Here is a 17,058-nt window from a genome sequence, read left to right as displayed (position 1 = left end):
ACTCAGCGGCACAGAGGCCTGCTCTGCCGGTTCCTTCTCCTTCCCCTTCCGTCGGATCGGACTTAGAGACGGCGGGTTCGTTAGAGATGGCAGGGCTGCCTAGGAGAGAGTGAGAGCTCATGAAGTGCAACCGCACAGACGAGGGAAACGGCAGCACGCGGTTCTAGCATTTACAGGAAAGAACGAGCCCCATCAGACTTCTCTGAATCCCATCTACAGAGCTCAGGCACCATACGTGCTCCATCCTCTAGCCACGGCACACCGCAGGCAGTCGGCATGGACCCAGAACTTCCTAACAGGTGTGCTAGGGGCGGAAGGAGGCGTCAGGAGGGGCCTGAGGCCATGGGAGCCCAGGCACGCCACCTCCATCGGCAGCGACCGGGTGTTCTATGGGGCCTCGACACCAGAGGGTGTGCACCAACGTTTTAAACTCTGGTTTCCAAATGAGGAAATGAGCTCAGAAATGGAGTGACTTATTCAAGGTCACGGCCAATAAGCAGCAGAGCTAGAAGACAAGAGAATACAGAATAGCCAGCCCCCACGCCACAGGAGGCAGCCGGCACTGCAGCACAGTGTAGATGGTGACGGGCGTGGACATCGGGTCCCTGCTCTGCTGCTCGCTCACTCCACGAGCAAGACAGAGACCAGGCAGGCAAGGTTCTGAGTGCGCCGATCCACCCAAAGCCACTGTGCCAACGCTTTACCGTTTGCTTTGAGGCTGGCTTTCCTGAACGGCACAGAAAAGCGAGTGTCTGCCAGCGCTGCAGAGGGAGCGCGTGGGCAGCGCCCGCTTCCCGAGCTCTCCTGGCTGAGCTGAAGCCTAAGGACGACGCTAGCCCTCTCCCTCCCGGGGGACAGTATCTGAGGAGGACGGCAAAGGGCTACGAACCGGGTGATCACGTTTTGATGCGAAACTCAGTGTCACGACAAGAGCTGTCCTGCTCATTTAGAGCGAAAGCGAGGGAGGGAGGGACGGGCGGTGAACACAGTCTCGGGAGCCCAGTCACTCAGCCACGAAGCCACCACCCGAGCCCGCGGTTACCTTCACTGCCGGCCCGGGAGCCACGTCATCCAGGACGTGCGCGCAGATGTTAACCACCTTGAGCAGGTGGGAGAAGAGCTGCTCCACCATGGGCACCAGGCTCCGGTCACCCAGAGCGGGCCACACCTCCTCCTGCTTGGTGGCTGCTGGGCTGGCCTCCTCTTCAGAGGTCCATGGGCTTTTCAGAGACTTGGGGGCACTGGCTGTGATAGAGGCACACGTGTTACCTCCCACCTCGACAGCGGGGGGAGCAGAAATCGCTCAGGGAACATGCGTCCTTCGGACTCATCTACATCGGACGTCACCTGATAGTCAACCGATACCTCGAAATTAAGAGGAAACTGACAATGGCCCCCCAGATTGTATTTCCAGTTTCCATGAATGTCACCGTCACACACCACCCAGGACGTGTCAGTCATCTGAGGCCCCTCTCGATGGGGGACCCAGGCCCGCGGCCTCTGCCTCCTTGACGCTTCCCATCCGTCTCCTCCTGCACTCCACAGCCGCGACCTCGTTCAAGTCCATCTCTCGCTTAAACTACAACACGAACCTTCTCCGTTCCCTTCCTTCTCCTCCGACCCACACTCAAGTCGGCTGGGCGCTAAAACACTAACGCGGCTGTGAGTCCCCCTTACAAAGCTCTCTGGTGCCCTCCCATGGCAAATGGGCCAAGTCCTCCGTAACGGAGACCGGCAACACCCACACCCACCAATTTCAGCGGCCCTCACCGGCCATGCTCCGCCCTAGTCCTTGTCCTTACGTGACATCCAAAATGACTTACTCGCATGTCACACACTGTTTCACGTCTCCGTGCCTTGGGACGTGCTGTGCCCTCCGTTGGTTCATGTACCCTTTTCCTGCCAGCCCATAAATCTTGTTTCCCATCCTAATGCCCAAGGGACAGCGGTTACGGCCACTGCGCTGCCGCTGAACTTAGTCTACATGTGCCCCTCTAATCTACATTTGACTTCAGAACGGAGCCCACATGTCATACTTTCATGTCAGAGGTAAGCTCATTTCAGGGGGCCCGTGGTGCCCCGTGAAATGAGCTTACCTCTGGCTAACTCAGGGCCTGGGCTGCGAACGGCATCTTTAAAATACTCGATGCAGAACAGCTGCCTGCAGGACACGTGCATGCGTGTCGAGACCGTCTGAAACTCCAACGGAACAGGCTGCCGCTGGCAGTGACCTCACAGCACTTCCCGTCATAGCTCACTAGCACCACCCGTCAAAAGGAAATCAAAAGCTAAAGGGGTTCATGTCTGAACTTGGTACCGTTACCTGCAAGCAAGTTTCCGGCTAAGATCAAAGCATCCTGGTGAGCCGAGAGGTCTAGCGGGAACCACGCCGACGAGAGCAGCGCGAGGATCACCGAGGCCATGCCCACGGTGCAGCTCTTTCTAGACTCGTCTGAGGCGCTCAGCGGGGGCACTCTGGAAGCAGACGTTCGCAAGGTCAAATTGCAGAAAAATTTTAAAGCAAGAAGAAGGCGCATCACTACGTTTCACATCGGCTCATGGCGCGATTTTACCATTGTTAACTACCATCTTTCTTATAAACCGCAGCCCCATAAATCATTTGAGAAGGTCTGATTAAAGGTACTATAACCGTTTATCTTGACAACTTAACTTTTTTTACATTTTGAGATGGCACATTTTACTCCAATGCCAAAGCTGCTCAGAAGTCAAGTCTAGTGCTGGCTCTCTGACTAGAAACTGTGGTTGTTCTGTAGCTATCTGCTGACAGAGGAGAGCAATCATTCCAGACCAGAGAATGCTGTTCACTTCAGCAAACATCAGTCATATGCTGATCACACACGAAATCTGCAATTTACTTCCAAATGTGATGGTGAGTCACCAAAATTTTCCCAGTTATCAGGACACATAAAAGAAGCTCACTCCTTAATCTGTGGAAGACCCGGAATCAGTTCAGAACTGTTAGGGCATCTCTGGAAGAACGTCATTTTAAAATGAAAACTGCTCATGTAAGTACAGCAGCCCCTACATGACACTCTTGTAGTTCATCATGATTTTGTATGATAGGTCACATTTGATTTTAAACAAAAATGTTTCTTAGTGTTTAATAAATATCAATAATTCTGGAGAGAAGTAAGCCGATTAGAAAAGTCTTTTGCCAGCACGTGCATTCTCTTAAATGAACCTGCAAATAACACCCTCAAGCCCTCCCCCACGCTGAACAGCGAGCATCTGACACCCCCTGAATGACACCAGCTCAGTGCTGCCCAGCGGTGCCTATCACCAGTCCCACATGGTCAACAGGGCAGAAACAAGCATCCTTCAGGTGTTTTCCCAAGAGGCCCAAATGATAAAAAAATAACAAGAAAGGAAAAACAGGAGTGTAACAACTCTGTCTGTATCACATGGAGACATCCATGTGCTGAGAAAAATACATACCCACAATGCCAACCTAAACTCCAAATGCAAACAGGAAAGGCAGTTGAAAGAAGACACAAAGCTTCACAGCATCCAAACTAAAGAAGAAAAGAACAATAAAATCAAAAAGAGTTTATTAAACTGAACCTCCTCCTACCCTTCATAAAAGTACAAACAATGGAAACACAATCGAGATCTGCCTAATGCTAGGACACCTGTCTTACCATGGTACAAATCCGTATCTTACAAAGCATAGCTAGACATCTGACATCCAGGTTTTAAGGGAAAGTGGCAGAAACCCCCATGGGGAGAGGCCAGTAGCGGTGCAGCAACTTCTGCCCAGAATAGTAATGGACCAGCGCCACCCCCTCTGCCCAGAGCACCCTTCCTCCCCCGCCCCGCTCAGCTCTGCTCCCGAACTCAGGCAGGTTCACACCCACCCACTGAGCAGACCACAAGGACCACCAGAGCAGGCGTCCTCTCTGTCTTAAAAGCCCAAGTGTAGAACAGTGCCTGACACCTGTAGGCCACAATACATACAAATAAATAATATTTATTTATATCTTCCCAATCAAGGGAAGACCAAACTACAAAGAACCCAAATGATATCTAAGTCTGATAGGCATTGATACCAAGATGCCCGAATCACACAGTGTGCGTTTCCCACAGTGTGCGAGCATTGCTTCCGTCACACAAGATCAAAGACAAGGTTTAACCTGGTAATCAGCAAATTAACGCTACGTTGGCACAATATTCTTTTTTTTCTAATTGTAAAAGTTACACTTGCTCATTTTAGGAAATTCGTGAATGTCCGAAAAATGCAAAGAAGACAACAAAATTCAGTCATAATCCTAAAATTCATTCTGGCAATTTTCTGCCAGTCATTTTCTTGAGTATATGAGAAATATATACACATGAATATTATTTTTCATAACTAAGATCTGACTATACACAAGCATAGTTTTGTGTTGTGCCTTTTTTCACTCAATATTAGAATTCAGATTATACTCACTATATTATTAAAAATCTCCAAGTATCATATTAATAGGTGCATAATAAATAAGCTACCACAGAGAATTCAATCCTTCTTGGTTTCTTGGACATTATGATTCTTTTCCAATTTCAGCAGCATAAATAATGATATAATTATTACACAAAAATCTTTGTTGACATTTGTTTTCCCCCCTTAATATATATGTTACAAAGTTGCTGAGTCAATTATATTAAGAGATATTTTAAATTTCTGATGTATTATCAATTCAGATTATGGTAGTTTTTTATTTTTATTTTTTTATTTTTTAGGCGAGGCAACCCTTGGTTGACCTCACAGATTGCAAGGACCTTGTCAGCTTACAATCCCTTATTTTTTATTTTTTAAAAATTTTTTACACCTATAGCGCCTGGTCTTCCTAGGTCTCCCATCCAAGTACTAACCAGGCCCGACCCTGCTTAGCTTCAGAGATCAGACGAGATTATGGTAGTTTTTATTTTCATTTTCATTTTCATGCTTTCCTGTATTGGCTTTAATAATCAGAAAAATAGGTGTTATATTCCAATCAACAAACCAAGATCTGTTCACAGAAGCACAATTTCCTAGTACGCCCCGCACATAAGAGCTCTAATTAAGAACTGAGCTCACGAACTGCCGAAAGCATACTCCACGAAGACCGCCCTAAGGAGACTTACAGTGAGCGCCCGCGTGGTGGACGTGACGAGTTCGTGAGACACCGCTGCAACGACCCTTGAGAGGTTATTTTCCAGGGTGACGTCCGTTATGCTCGGCAGTAAATTATAGCCTCTGTATATTCTAATGAGAAAAATGCGGAGACTTAAAAATCCACTTCGAAAGATTCACATTAAAGGCTACAAGACCTTAAATGCCTTTTACCTGACTTAAGTTACAGCAAGACTGGAAATAAACGTGGCCTTCATCCTGTGAGAGTAGCTGCAATCACAGCCCTCCCTGCCGACCCCCGAGCGCCGGCAGTGCAGGGCCACGCCCACGGCCACGCCCTCCGCGCCAGCCTGCACGGCCAAGGCCACCCATTTCTCACACGGAGTTAACAGATCCGTCATGAAACTACTCCTTGCGAGACAAAAAAGTCCTTCCACCACAGGATGGCTCAGCCCCTTCCCCACACTCTGCTCATGGCTCGGCCCATTTCGACCCCTCCTGGGATTTACATACAAATTCTAACTCCCAACTCTGTGAATGAAGCCCAGGCAGGTGAGTGTCTGATGCACCTTTGTGCCCCTCAGTGTCCTGGGCACGGGGCCACTCAACGACAAGCCCGGAAGAAGAGTTTTATCTTCGTCACATAAACTGTAAAACAGCAGGCAGTGGAGCTGCAAACACGGCTTCCCCACGGGGAACTGTGTTCACCGCGCAAGAACCAGCGGAACAGCGCACGTCGAGGGGCCGGCCTGAGTCGGGAACCGGGAAAACTTTCAACGGAGCAGTTAGTGACCAGCTTTAATAAAATGTTATACTCATCTCTGCTGGCATCTAAACATTCTGAAATCGCATTTAGAAAAAGATGAAATATTCTCCGCTAATGAAATACTCTCATGCTGCTTCTTATCATAAAAGAATATTTACCCTGAATCTTTTCAAAGACAGAAAATGCCAGTTGAGCTTAAAAAAAGGAAATTCTCTGAGAATCAAATTACCTCCATGAGTTTTTTAAGCAGTCTTTAAATGAAAAAAAGTGATATTTATTTAGGAATAATGACTTCAAAATGTGACAGCCAAGTTCCAAATTCAGAATGAAAGTATCAAGCGAACATTTCAGCCTGGAAGTCAGTTAGCCCAAGCTTTAAAAAAACTGCCACTCGGCAGAGAATTATCACATAAAACTCATTTTTAAAATAACATTTAAAAGAGTTAAAAAAGCATAATAGTCACATTATTACTTCTATGGCCTTTTTCGCAAACTATAACTCTAAAGAAAATTATAACTTCATTAGGGCATTTCTGCTCTAATGACCTCTACTGTCCATGCCACTCACTAGAGACTCAGGCGAGAATGAGCTATGCGGAGCCATGTGAAACTGCGTTTAAAAGCTTCTCCCAATAAACGTGACTAACACTTGCGAGTCACTGAACTGGTGAATGACCCTAACTAACACTGACACTCTTTAATAGGCTGCTCACCTAAAAATTAACTGGCACGACATAACCATACTCTTCATAGGGAACACGAATAAAGTGAAAAGTTAATGGACAAATTTTGAGGTAAGACACAGCAGAAATCAGGGTCACACAGAATAATACATCCGTCAGTATGTGGCCTGTAATGTCACTATGTGTGACTCAGCAGAGCTTAAACAGAGAGGTGGGCTAGTAAATCCTGAAAAAGAAATATCCTATCAAAGGAAGAGGACCTACTCATATACCCTCGCCTTAAGGTTTTTCCCTAGGAGATCCATTTTAGATTAAAGCCCCAAAAAGGCGTCAGGAAAGGGCACGTGATCCCTGACGAGGTCAGACCGGGTTAGTTTACCTGGCTATCTTACCTGGTTATGGTGCTGACGGAGAAGTGGGAGGGCGGCTGCGTCTCGTGCATGAGGAGTTTTAGGTAAACGCTGCTTTGATCTCTCGCCACAGCCACTACCGGATCAGCTTGTCCTTGGTCACATTTGTAAAAGAGTTTTGGGACAAGCCTAACATAAAAGGAAAGTTTATGTACTCCAGGCAGTACCTGAAGCACACCTGTGTGCATGCCATCCCTGTCGAGGTGGCTAGGCCTAACCCACTGTCCACCCACACGCCACCACGGCCCTCTGTCAGTGGGGCGCTTGCTCTTCAAACACGTTGGCGGGGGGACTCTGGTCACAGGGCCACCCCCCACACGCCCGCTCTGAAATAACCAGGTGGTCCACTTTCTTTCTGTCTGCCATAGAATTAGTAAGTGCCTTTCTCTGCACCTGTTAAATGCCTTGTCTCCCTGAGCCTCTCATCAGCATCAACGGGAGCACTGAGCACTGCCCACAGCCAGGCCAGGCCTGGCCTGCCCGCTCCTCACATGTGCTGTCTGGTCCGCGGAACCAGCTGTCCAGCCCAGACGGCAAGGCTGCAGCTGAGGTCCCTCACAAATCTAAACTGAACCCGAAGGCAGAATCCAGGACCCTTTCGCAGAAGAGCAGGGGGCTCACTGTGCAGTCAGCCTCAGTGCAGATGTGGGTGGGTGTGCTCACAATCCTACGGGTGGGACGCACAACCTGCGACTTTCTCACACTGGTTTGCAAACCCCAACATCTCTAATTAAAACCTCTTTCCTCCATGGAGAGTTGGCCATTAAGCACAGTTTGTTTCAGGGTATAACAAATTGCTATCACTTGCAGGAAATGGTAAAGATCCCAAATCGTTGATTAGGCAAGTCACACAGACCAGTTAGGTCAACGAAAAGGAACATCTCACAAGTAGCTAAAACCATGCGAACAACAACGCTGAGAACGGAAAGGATGTACACCAAGATGTAACTGCAGTTTTCTTGGGCTACTTAGGTTACAAAGGTTTTTATTTCCCCTTTTATATTTTCCCTAAGTTTTATTCAATAAAAATGTGTTACTATTAAAACAAAACAAAAGTTATTTTAAAAGGAAACACCAATTTCTGCCTAAGAAACTAACACATATTTAACTTTTTCTGAAACATCTGATTTGATGAGAAGGATCGGGAGCAATCGTATTCTGGTCAAGTGGGAGCACAAACCGGTACATGTCGGGAGACCAGTTTCACAGTAAGTACCAAAACCCATGAAAAATCCACTTGTGGGTATCTCCCCAAGACAAATAAAAATGTATGTCCACGTAGAGTCTTGTGGGCAAACGTTCACAACGACAGGACTTGTGATGGCCAAAAAGCGGAAATAACAACAATATGCCTCATCTGGTAAATGAATAAAAAATGTTACCCACATGATGGAAAACTATTCAGCAATAAAAGAACGAACTCATGATGCCTGCCACAGCATGGTGAGCCCCAAGCACTAAGTGAAAAAAGCCAGGCAAAAGTCCATCCAGCGCGTGATCGCATTTATAGAAAACGTCCAGAAGAGGCAAATCTCTGGAGTCAGGAAGTATATTTGTGGTTGCTTGGGGCTGCAGCTGGAAACTGAGAATTTGGGGTCTTTTTGGGTGATGAAAATGTTCTAAAAGTGGATAATGGTGTTGGTTACACAACTCCGTAAATGTACTAACAATATTTAATTGCACACTTAAAATGCATGAATTTTAAGGGATATAAATTATCCTCTAAAAAGATTTTAGAAATTAAAAAGAAAAAAAAAAACACATAAAAAAGCTTGGCCTAGTAATGCAACTCCCAGAAATTAATTTTAAGAAATTATAAACATTTATGTGTAACAGTGGTTACTGGAGCATTATTCTTTATTTAAATCAAAGAAAACTTAATAGCCAACCAAATATTTATATAAAAATTTATCACAATCACATAGTACAAATGGCACTAATTAAAATTTCTTTTTTAGAAGAGTATTTGATAACAGGAAGACACCAACAATACATTAATTGGAAAGTACCAGATTACAAAACCGCGGTATATTTTGTCCCAAATCTGAGAAAGACACCCGTTCAGAGGCCACACAGCGAAACGCTGACGGCGGCCGTCACGAGTGGCGGAGCCGAGCGCTGTTCCCGCTCTCCTTGGTGCTCTTCTCTATGTGCCAAAATTCTGACGACAGTGCGTTACTTTTACAATAGGAGATTAGTACTTTGTTGTTTTAATTGTCATTTTAGACTCTCATGGCAGTGAATAAATTTTTTTGATAGTTTAAGAGCAGCTGACAATGACCTCAAAAGATTTTAAAAACTGCCCTCGAGCCTCTGAGTCTTCCCCTTTTCCCATTCTCGTAACACGAAGTGCTTTCACCAGAAACGTGAATGGAAGGAAAAGCATCCGGCAAGTACCTTACTAGCGAAGCGGCCGCGACGTGGCGCACGCGGGGGTCTTCGTCCCCGAGCAGGTGGAGGACGACGCCGCTGAGCACCCGCTCCTGCAGTTTCAGCAGCTTTGGCGAGAAGAGCAAAAACACAGAGACGGTCTCTGTCTTTAGCTAAGCTTTCGGTAAGATATTTTGGAAAGCCAGGGAGGAAGAACTCGAGGTCACCAGTCTTAAGTTCACCCCATGCGACCCCAACTTTCCCAGACCTCAGCGGAGAGCACTCGGCGCGATTCCGCACCAAGAAAGCGCGACTGCTGGGGGTGACAGGTGGCCTCGCGAGATGAGCTGCTTACCCCCGTGTAATGGTGGGCCCCGCGGTGAAGGTGGTCTGCTTTTGCCTCCAAGAAGCTCACCAACCTAACGGAAGAACACGTTTAACGATGAAACAACGTGTCACTCGGCAAACACCCGCTGACAGACAGACGCCGGGGCGGGAGGGCTCACAGGCTGCTCCGAGCACAGGGAAGGCTCTGAGCAGCAGCACGTGCGCCAAAGGATGGCGACACTGCCGTGTGACGGCAAGGGGAACCGCGCCCCTCACATAACTCCAGACCCAACCAGACGTGCTCAGCAAACCGTCTTCAAAACAAGTATAAACGTGTGTTATTCTGGGAGGCTCCAAGTGCCCAGCAGAACTGGCTCGGGCGCCAAGCGCAGAAGGCGCGGAGCCGCTGGCAGGGGGCAACCGGCTGCGGGCCAGGAGGAGCTCCCCCAGCGCCCACCTGTCAAGTGCGGTCCATCCCTACTTGTCGGAGATGCTCGGAGGACACAAGGAAACACCCGGCTGCGGGCGGCAGCACGAGCCTGGCTAACGCCAGGCTCTGCATATGTGGCAAGAAACACCGGTAACAAAGGGGAATTCCCTTCCGAGGGAACAACTTGGACCGAAACTCAGTCCTGGAAAGTGAAAAGCTGCAACGCATCGAGTTATTTCTCAGTTGCAACAAAATACAAACCAGCTACCTGACCTGAGTTCCGTAAAATGATGGCATTCCTGTTAAGGAAGCAGAACTGATGGGAGCTACGTGGTTTTAATAGTCTGAGCCACGTTATTCCCACCATCCGGACACTTAAACGACTATGAAGAAAACGCCCTCCTCTGCCTGCACTTAGAGATTCCGGGAATAGAGCGAAGCCGAGACGGAGAAAAACGCCGAGGTTCCTGCTGCACGGGCTCCCTGGGAACGACCACTGCCTGCATCCGCCTTTCGATGCCTCGTGCGAACGCTGAGCGGCCCGGGCTCCGCGGACGAACCTGATGTGCTCACCTGAAGTCAACCTCTGCGAGCGTCTCCAGCAGCTCCGTCCTCAGCAGCCAGTACGAGCTGCTCCGCAGGCTCAGCACGTCGGTGATCAGCTGTAAGCCCAGGTCACTGCAGCTGCTGTTGCACAGGCTCGCGACACAATGCTGAAAGCAAGGCCATGGCGCTCGCATCCGGCCAGCCCAGGCCAGAGCCGCAGCCGGCGTCTGTGACAGGTCGGAGCCGCAGCCGGCGTCTGTGACAGGCCGGAGCCGCAGCTGGGGTCTGTGGCGCTACTGGCGCACACTCGTCCCACGTCTCAGAGGTACTTCTAGCATACACTTCATCTCAGTCAGCTCGAGTGTAGAAGTAAGCGTGTCTCATCCACATAACCATTTCCTTCTTCCTCTCATTTCTGCCTAAGTCACGGCCTCCATTCTCAGACACTAATCTCACGAACATTTACCGGTGGTCAAGAGGAAGACAGGGCAACGCCACCCACTTCTAAAACAAATCTCAGGCCCCACGCCCTTGCTGATGTTACTCTGTACTTTGCCACACAAGGGGACAGAATAGGACTTCTGTGGCTGCACAATTCCCTGCGCCTGAGCACACACGCGGGCATTTCCACACAGACTGGCACGGGGCCAGTCGCTTCACCATGCTGCCAACACACTTCCCTCTGCTCAACCGAAATCTGGCAAACTTCTGGAACTGAGGAACAATTCTGGCCAGGCCATGAAGTTTTAAAAAGGGAAGGCATCCTATAAGTTTGACAATTATAAGGCTTTTGTTTTAATTTCTATTGGTTAAGTTCTCCCGCTGCTGATTGGCCAGCTGTGATTTATGACCCAGGTGGTGTATAAGGCTGGACTTGCCACCATGCAAAGGACAGAGGCCACTCCACGGACACAAATACAGAGCTGCTCAATAACCCTATGCCTCACTGGACTTTTATTCTACAGCCTAATGGACTTATTGTTTTTAATTTTACACATAATATTAGCAAAGTCAATTTCCAAATACACGCTTTAGGAGAAAGTATATTTCAAACACGTATTCTGAGAATTAAAATTCAAATGGAAGTCTATTAATAAACCTTAACTTTATCAGCAGTGTTTTCTTTCTAAAGCTGAGTGGTGGATACACAGATGTTTATTAATGTTTACAGCTTTAGAATGTCTGGGCACATTTGATACTTTAATTGTAATAAAAGTAAAAACTTCTAAAACTTCCAAAGAAACGAGTATGATCATGAACAAATGATTATGCTTACCCGCACAGCAGTACAAGCCAACTTGCAAGTAACGGAAGACTCATCCTTCAAAGTTCTCTGCAGCAAAGGAACGCAGTCCACCAGAGAAAATGTACTTCCTGACCAGAAGAACAAGCAGCAAACACCGTTACGTAAACTCAAGCTTAGCCGTGACACCTAGAAAAGCCAGTCCTGAAAATCGGCCGTTACCTGTCAGAGTCCTGACAGCGCCCATCCAGTCCCCGACTCGGAAGCGAGACCTGCTGAGGATGGAGCAGATGAGGGTCCCACACAGGATGGCCGTGGCCCCGCGGACCTGCGGGTCTCCGTGAGCGATGTAGTTCAGGACATCCGAGACATACTGCTCGTCTGCAGGGACAGATCACCCAGCTGCTATGCCTCCTTCGCCTTCCTAACTCACGCAAAAGCTCGATTCTCAGCAAAGAAAATCAAGGGCGAGGGGCGAGCCAAATCTGGACAAGGCCCGACACAGCGGCCACGCTAGGGGACCAGAGACCCCAGATCCATCGTAGGGCTGATGCCACCGCACAACCGGTGAGGATCTAGGCTGTCAGCCAATGAGCAAATTCCCAGATTTCATTTCAAAAAAATTAGAGAAACTCAAACGAGCCTGCTCTCACCTAACATAAATTCAAAAGCACAAGTTGGTCCCCTTGCCCAAAGAAAAAGCAAGAAGGAGAAGGCAGGAGGAGAAGCTCCGAAGTGGAGCTCTTCCCGTCACTCACTCCACGACGAGAACACGTCCCGGAATGTGTGTCGCAGGGGACTGCGCCTGCTGTCGAGTCGCCTTGGCCACCCTCAGTTCCCACGTGTCTGAGTGTGAACACCTGGCCTGCCTCAGGGCGCTCCAAAGCAATGCCGACATAATACACAGCTTGTGCTTTCGGTACAAATCCAGTGCATAGTAAACTGGCTCCCGTTCTAGAATTCTATTACTCTGTGCTTTAACTAAGCATCGCATTGACAGTCCTAGAAGCTACGTCACTATCTGTGTTTGGTGAAGAGCTGCCACCAGTTCAAACGCCATAAACTACCTCAAAAAACGTACGCTCTAAAAAGGGCCAAGATGGTTTGGAATAGTTTTCACAATAAGGATCAGACATGAGGAAGGAGGTGTGAACTTTTAACATACCAGGGTATTCCGTGGTGTCAAGAGGTACTTTGTAAAGTTTGCTGAAGAAAGACTCGGGATGAAGGGCCACGGCGGCGCCGACACAGCTGAGCGCCAGCGCCTTCACGCTGACCCTCACGTCCCTGTCCGGAACCAGCGCTGCAAAGCAACCACCCGAGTCACCTTCAGCATCAAAGCCGCGTTTCATTTCCAAACAGACAAAACTAGACCCACTAAAGCCGCTGCCCGTCTCTTCCTCCTTCCTCCCGACGCCCTCACTTTCCGACTCGCTCACTCCCCCGGCTGCAGTAACCAGGCACTAACCTGGTCACCCAGCGGACCTCCGAAACTAGGGACGGCCTTCAGCTCTGCACCTGCCCTTCCATACTTACCATTTTTTTCCCCAGTTAGCAAAAATGAAGCAGATAAAAGGCGGACACAATGGACAAGGGGAGCAGAATCATGGTCGGTGGACTGTCCTATGTCACCCTTGATCCGGCAAGGCTAGAACAGAGAAATTGACACTTATTTGTCTTATAATCAGAGAACCGATACGTTCACTCACTCGTTCACTCAACAAGTAGTTCCCTGGGCAGCGATTATGCCAGCACTGGGGACAGAGATGCTTCTCTGCCCACATATACGCCTGACTCACACACCACGGTAAGGCAGAACAGCCCAGCCAGAGGCAGTTGTGGCACAGGGTCACGTGGGCTGCAGCAGGGATGGAGCACCGTGTAGAAAGGCAGCTGAGACCAGCATGTGGGAGAGGCTGCTTAGGGAAGCACAGCGTGAGCTGCCACCCTCAGGACAAGGAGAAGCCCCTCAGGCAGAAGGAAAGCCCAAAGCTGGGAGGGGGCAAGCCTGCCATGAAGGGACCTGGAAGGAACGACCAAGGTGGCAATAGTGGGCATCTGTGTGGGACTAAGTACAAAGCATTGTTTCTCGCTCTAAAGAAACTTAAAATTGAGAGGACAGGCGGTTCCTCAAAAACTTCAAAACACAATTTCCATATGTCCCAGCCATTCCACATCTGGATGCCTACCCACGAGAACCAAGATCAGCGTCGTGAAGAGGTATGTATACACCCATGTTCACAGCAGCATCATTCGCGGTCACCGAAAGACAGAAGTAACCCAAGTGTTCACCAACGGATGAATAGAAAAACAAACTGTGGTATCACATATAATGGAATATTATTCAGTCCTAAAAGGGAAGGAATCTGACCCCTGCTACGGCACGGATGAACGTGGAGAACATCACGCTCAGTGAAATGAGCCAGATGTGAAAGAAAAAATCCTGTATGACCCCACTTCTATGAGGCCCCTAGAGCAGGCAAATGCCCAGAGACAGAAGGCGGATGGTGGTGCCGGGGGCGGGGGGAGAGGGATGGGGAGTCGCTGTTTAGTGGGGAGAGAGGTTCCGTCGGGACCATGAAGAAATCTTGGAGATGACGGCCGTGGTCGTCACTACAGTGTGAATGTGCTCGATGCCACTGAGCTGGCAAATCCTGTTATGTGTACTTCACCATAATACACAAACAAACAAATCCATTCAATGGAGCAAAAGCAAGAAACGCTGCAAGGCCATGCGCGACCGTCAGTGAGACGTCTGAGAAACCAGCGAGGGAGCCACCGGCTAACACAGGGCTGTCTGGGGCGGTCTCTCACGGGAGGCCAGGCTCAGGCAAGTCTCAAGACTGCCGGTGCCTGGAGAGGCAGCAAGGAGGAGCAGGCCTGGGGGAGCGGGCCATTTTTAAAGGAAACAGCTGAGCAAAAACTCCACAACGGGCGAGCTAGGAGCATGCTGCACACTGGACGCCGTGTGAGCGCGGAACGCCGCGCCGTCTCCAGCCGAAGCCTCTCACCTTGTTTTCCTGATCTGGCTCGGCGGCTTCATCTCTCGACACAAATTTATCTACACTGCTATCAGAGGGCTGCCTGCTGTGGCCCATGCTTTTCAACAGGTGTGCTTGTTGAAGGGCTTCAAAGAAACAGAAGTCGAGACTAAGCTTCCAACGAACACAAATACACAATTCTACACACAATCAACACGAAAGTACAGGCGTTAAAGCAGGAGAAAGGATGATCCTTCCTCATCCGCTGCTTACAACTCAGAAAACAAAGATATCTAGAAGCTAAGATAAAACTACGATGTCGGGGTTGAAAACGAGACCTTTTCAAAGCACGTCAGCTGAAGTCGACATACCGATGGCAGAGTTTCTGAAAGCGTCTGAGTCTTCATCGGGAAGAATGCCCGTGGGTTCCTCGTCACCGTCCTCCTGCGGCGGTCCAAGCTGCATCCCTGAATACTGGCTGTCGGCGCCATCTAACACCTAAACGGTTCAAGGCTGTGAGGGTTCTGAAGTGTCGTTGCCAAGGGTTGACGCTCAACACGGAAGCGCAAAGGTGGCACCGCTAAGTGACATGAGCCACATCTAACGCGAAGGCCAGTCCTCAAGCGCACGTGGATGCGCGTGCGTAAATCATCAAGAGCTTGCTGGTCACACGTTACTGCTACATTACAGAAAGCTTTTATAACTCTACAAATTCCAAAGAAATTCCAATCTGGAAATTTCTCTCTTTGATATAAAAAAAAAAAAATTCCAAACAAAACCTTTGTCTTCATAAGCAAACTTCGTAGTCAGTCAGAAATGAGGAAGATCTTTTAGACAAAAACTTAACAATATAATAAACAGATTGCCTCCTAAATTGCTAGGACTAAGTCAACTGTTTTGGACACGGTATTTCACGTACGTAGCCATAAACTGGGTTATAATTCCATACTACAAAACTTTTCACATCCATTTGAAATCCCATATAATTTATCTGAAAAACTGAATAATGAATCCTCAATATGCTAATAAATTATTACTAAAGTAAATTCTACATCATTTAAAAAAAATCATCCCAAGTCTTATGTGATCAAAACCAACCAAGGAAAAAAATGACTTCCTCCACTCCCCGTCTTCCAGATTAGTTACTAAAAACGGACAAACAAAACAGGTTAAATGAGAAGTTTCACACAATAAAAAACGTTTCTGAACACCTCAGTGCATTCCGGGCCAGATCAGAGCACACTGTCACGATCCCTAATCCTAATCCTGGAGGTCTTGCCACACAGGCCCATCCCACCCTTGTTTTACAGATAAGAAAGTGCTCCAGGCTACACAGCTGACCAGCGAGGCCCAAACGCTCATCCCAGTGGCTCCTCCCGGTGGCCCCGAGTCAAGCCCTTCATCCCCACCCTGAGCTGTCTCATGAGGAAAGTCCCTGTCCCCTTCCATTTGCTTCTTTTTCTCTACAGCACTTACATCCCTCTGACTACGCAGTTACTCTCCTGTTGACTATTAACTTGTCACCTGCCCCGCTACAAACACACACTCTAGCCTAGGGGGAGGCAAACGACGACCTGTCCTGCCACCCAGACCTGTCCTGCCACCCAAGTTCGTAGTTTTATTGGAACGCGGTCATGCCCCCATTTCTAGATTATTTGCGGCTTCTTTCACACTCCAGCGGCAGAGCTGTGACAAGGTCGCAAAGCTCACAAAGCCAAAGAGATTTACTTTCCGGCCCCTGCTCCAGACTGGGAGCCTCCTGTGAGCTCTGCCCCAGCTTGTGCACACTCCCTGTGAGCTCCGCCCCAGCTTGTGCACACTCCGCCCCAGCTTATACCGACAAGGGGGCAGTAATCAAGGGCTGGACACAGGACATGGAAGCACCTTGCCAATCAGAAAGAACTGTACCAACCTGAGAAGTAGCAAGGACAGCTTGGTTCCCCACGGGCCAGAGAGGCCCGCAGGCCCCAGTTCCAGCACAGCACACGCTTAACATCTGAAACACTCCTAAAATAGGAAATTTCCATCATTTCCTATGGTCCTTTATTCCTACTTCTAACAAATCTGTCCAAAGCCAGCCACTGTAAAGCGAGCGGCGAGGCGTCTCGTGGAAGCTGGGGTAATAAACCAACAGCAGGAACCCCTAGCACTGATGTCAAACGCCCCGAGCCAGCACCTGCCCAAGCGTCCCT

The 17,058-nt window shown here is 48.7% G+C and overlaps 1 protein-coding gene across 1 annotated transcript in view; it reads right to left on the bottom strand.

The window, feature by feature from the left end:
* HTT (huntingtin) overlaps positions 1 to 17,058 on the bottom strand; it is a 114,234-nt gene that overhangs the window by 69,212 nt on the left and 27,964 nt on the right. The window contains exons 12-25 of the mRNA XM_023519670.1: positions 15,238 to 15,364; positions 14,897 to 15,012; positions 13,422 to 13,533; positions 13,051 to 13,188; positions 12,108 to 12,266; positions 11,919 to 12,016; positions 10,670 to 10,809; positions 9,695 to 9,758; positions 9,367 to 9,467; positions 6,952 to 7,098; positions 5,122 to 5,242; positions 3,457 to 3,533; positions 2,324 to 2,475; positions 1,043 to 1,245 (exon numbers count right to left, since the gene is read on the bottom strand). Of these exons, the coding sequence (XP_023375438.1) occupies positions 1,043 to 1,245; positions 2,324 to 2,475; positions 3,457 to 3,533; positions 5,122 to 5,242; positions 6,952 to 7,098; positions 9,367 to 9,467; positions 9,695 to 9,758; positions 10,670 to 10,809; positions 11,919 to 12,016; positions 12,108 to 12,266; positions 13,051 to 13,188; positions 13,422 to 13,533; positions 14,897 to 15,012; positions 15,238 to 15,364 (1,755 nt within the window). The remainder of the gene's footprint in view (positions 1 to 1,042; positions 1,246 to 2,323; positions 2,476 to 3,456; positions 3,534 to 5,121; positions 5,243 to 6,951; positions 7,099 to 9,366; positions 9,468 to 9,694; positions 9,759 to 10,669; positions 10,810 to 11,918; positions 12,017 to 12,107; positions 12,267 to 13,050; positions 13,189 to 13,421; positions 13,534 to 14,896; positions 15,013 to 15,237; positions 15,365 to 17,058) is intronic.

Source organism: Pteropus vampyrus, unplaced genomic scaffold (genome assembly GCF_000151845.1).
Source record: "Pteropus vampyrus isolate Shadow unplaced genomic scaffold, Pvam_2.0 Scaffold231, whole genome shotgun sequence".
NCBI classification, from domain to species: domain Eukaryota; kingdom Metazoa; phylum Chordata; class Mammalia; order Chiroptera; family Pteropodidae; genus Pteropus; species Pteropus vampyrus.
This window is presented reverse-complemented; position numbering and strand designations above follow the sequence as displayed.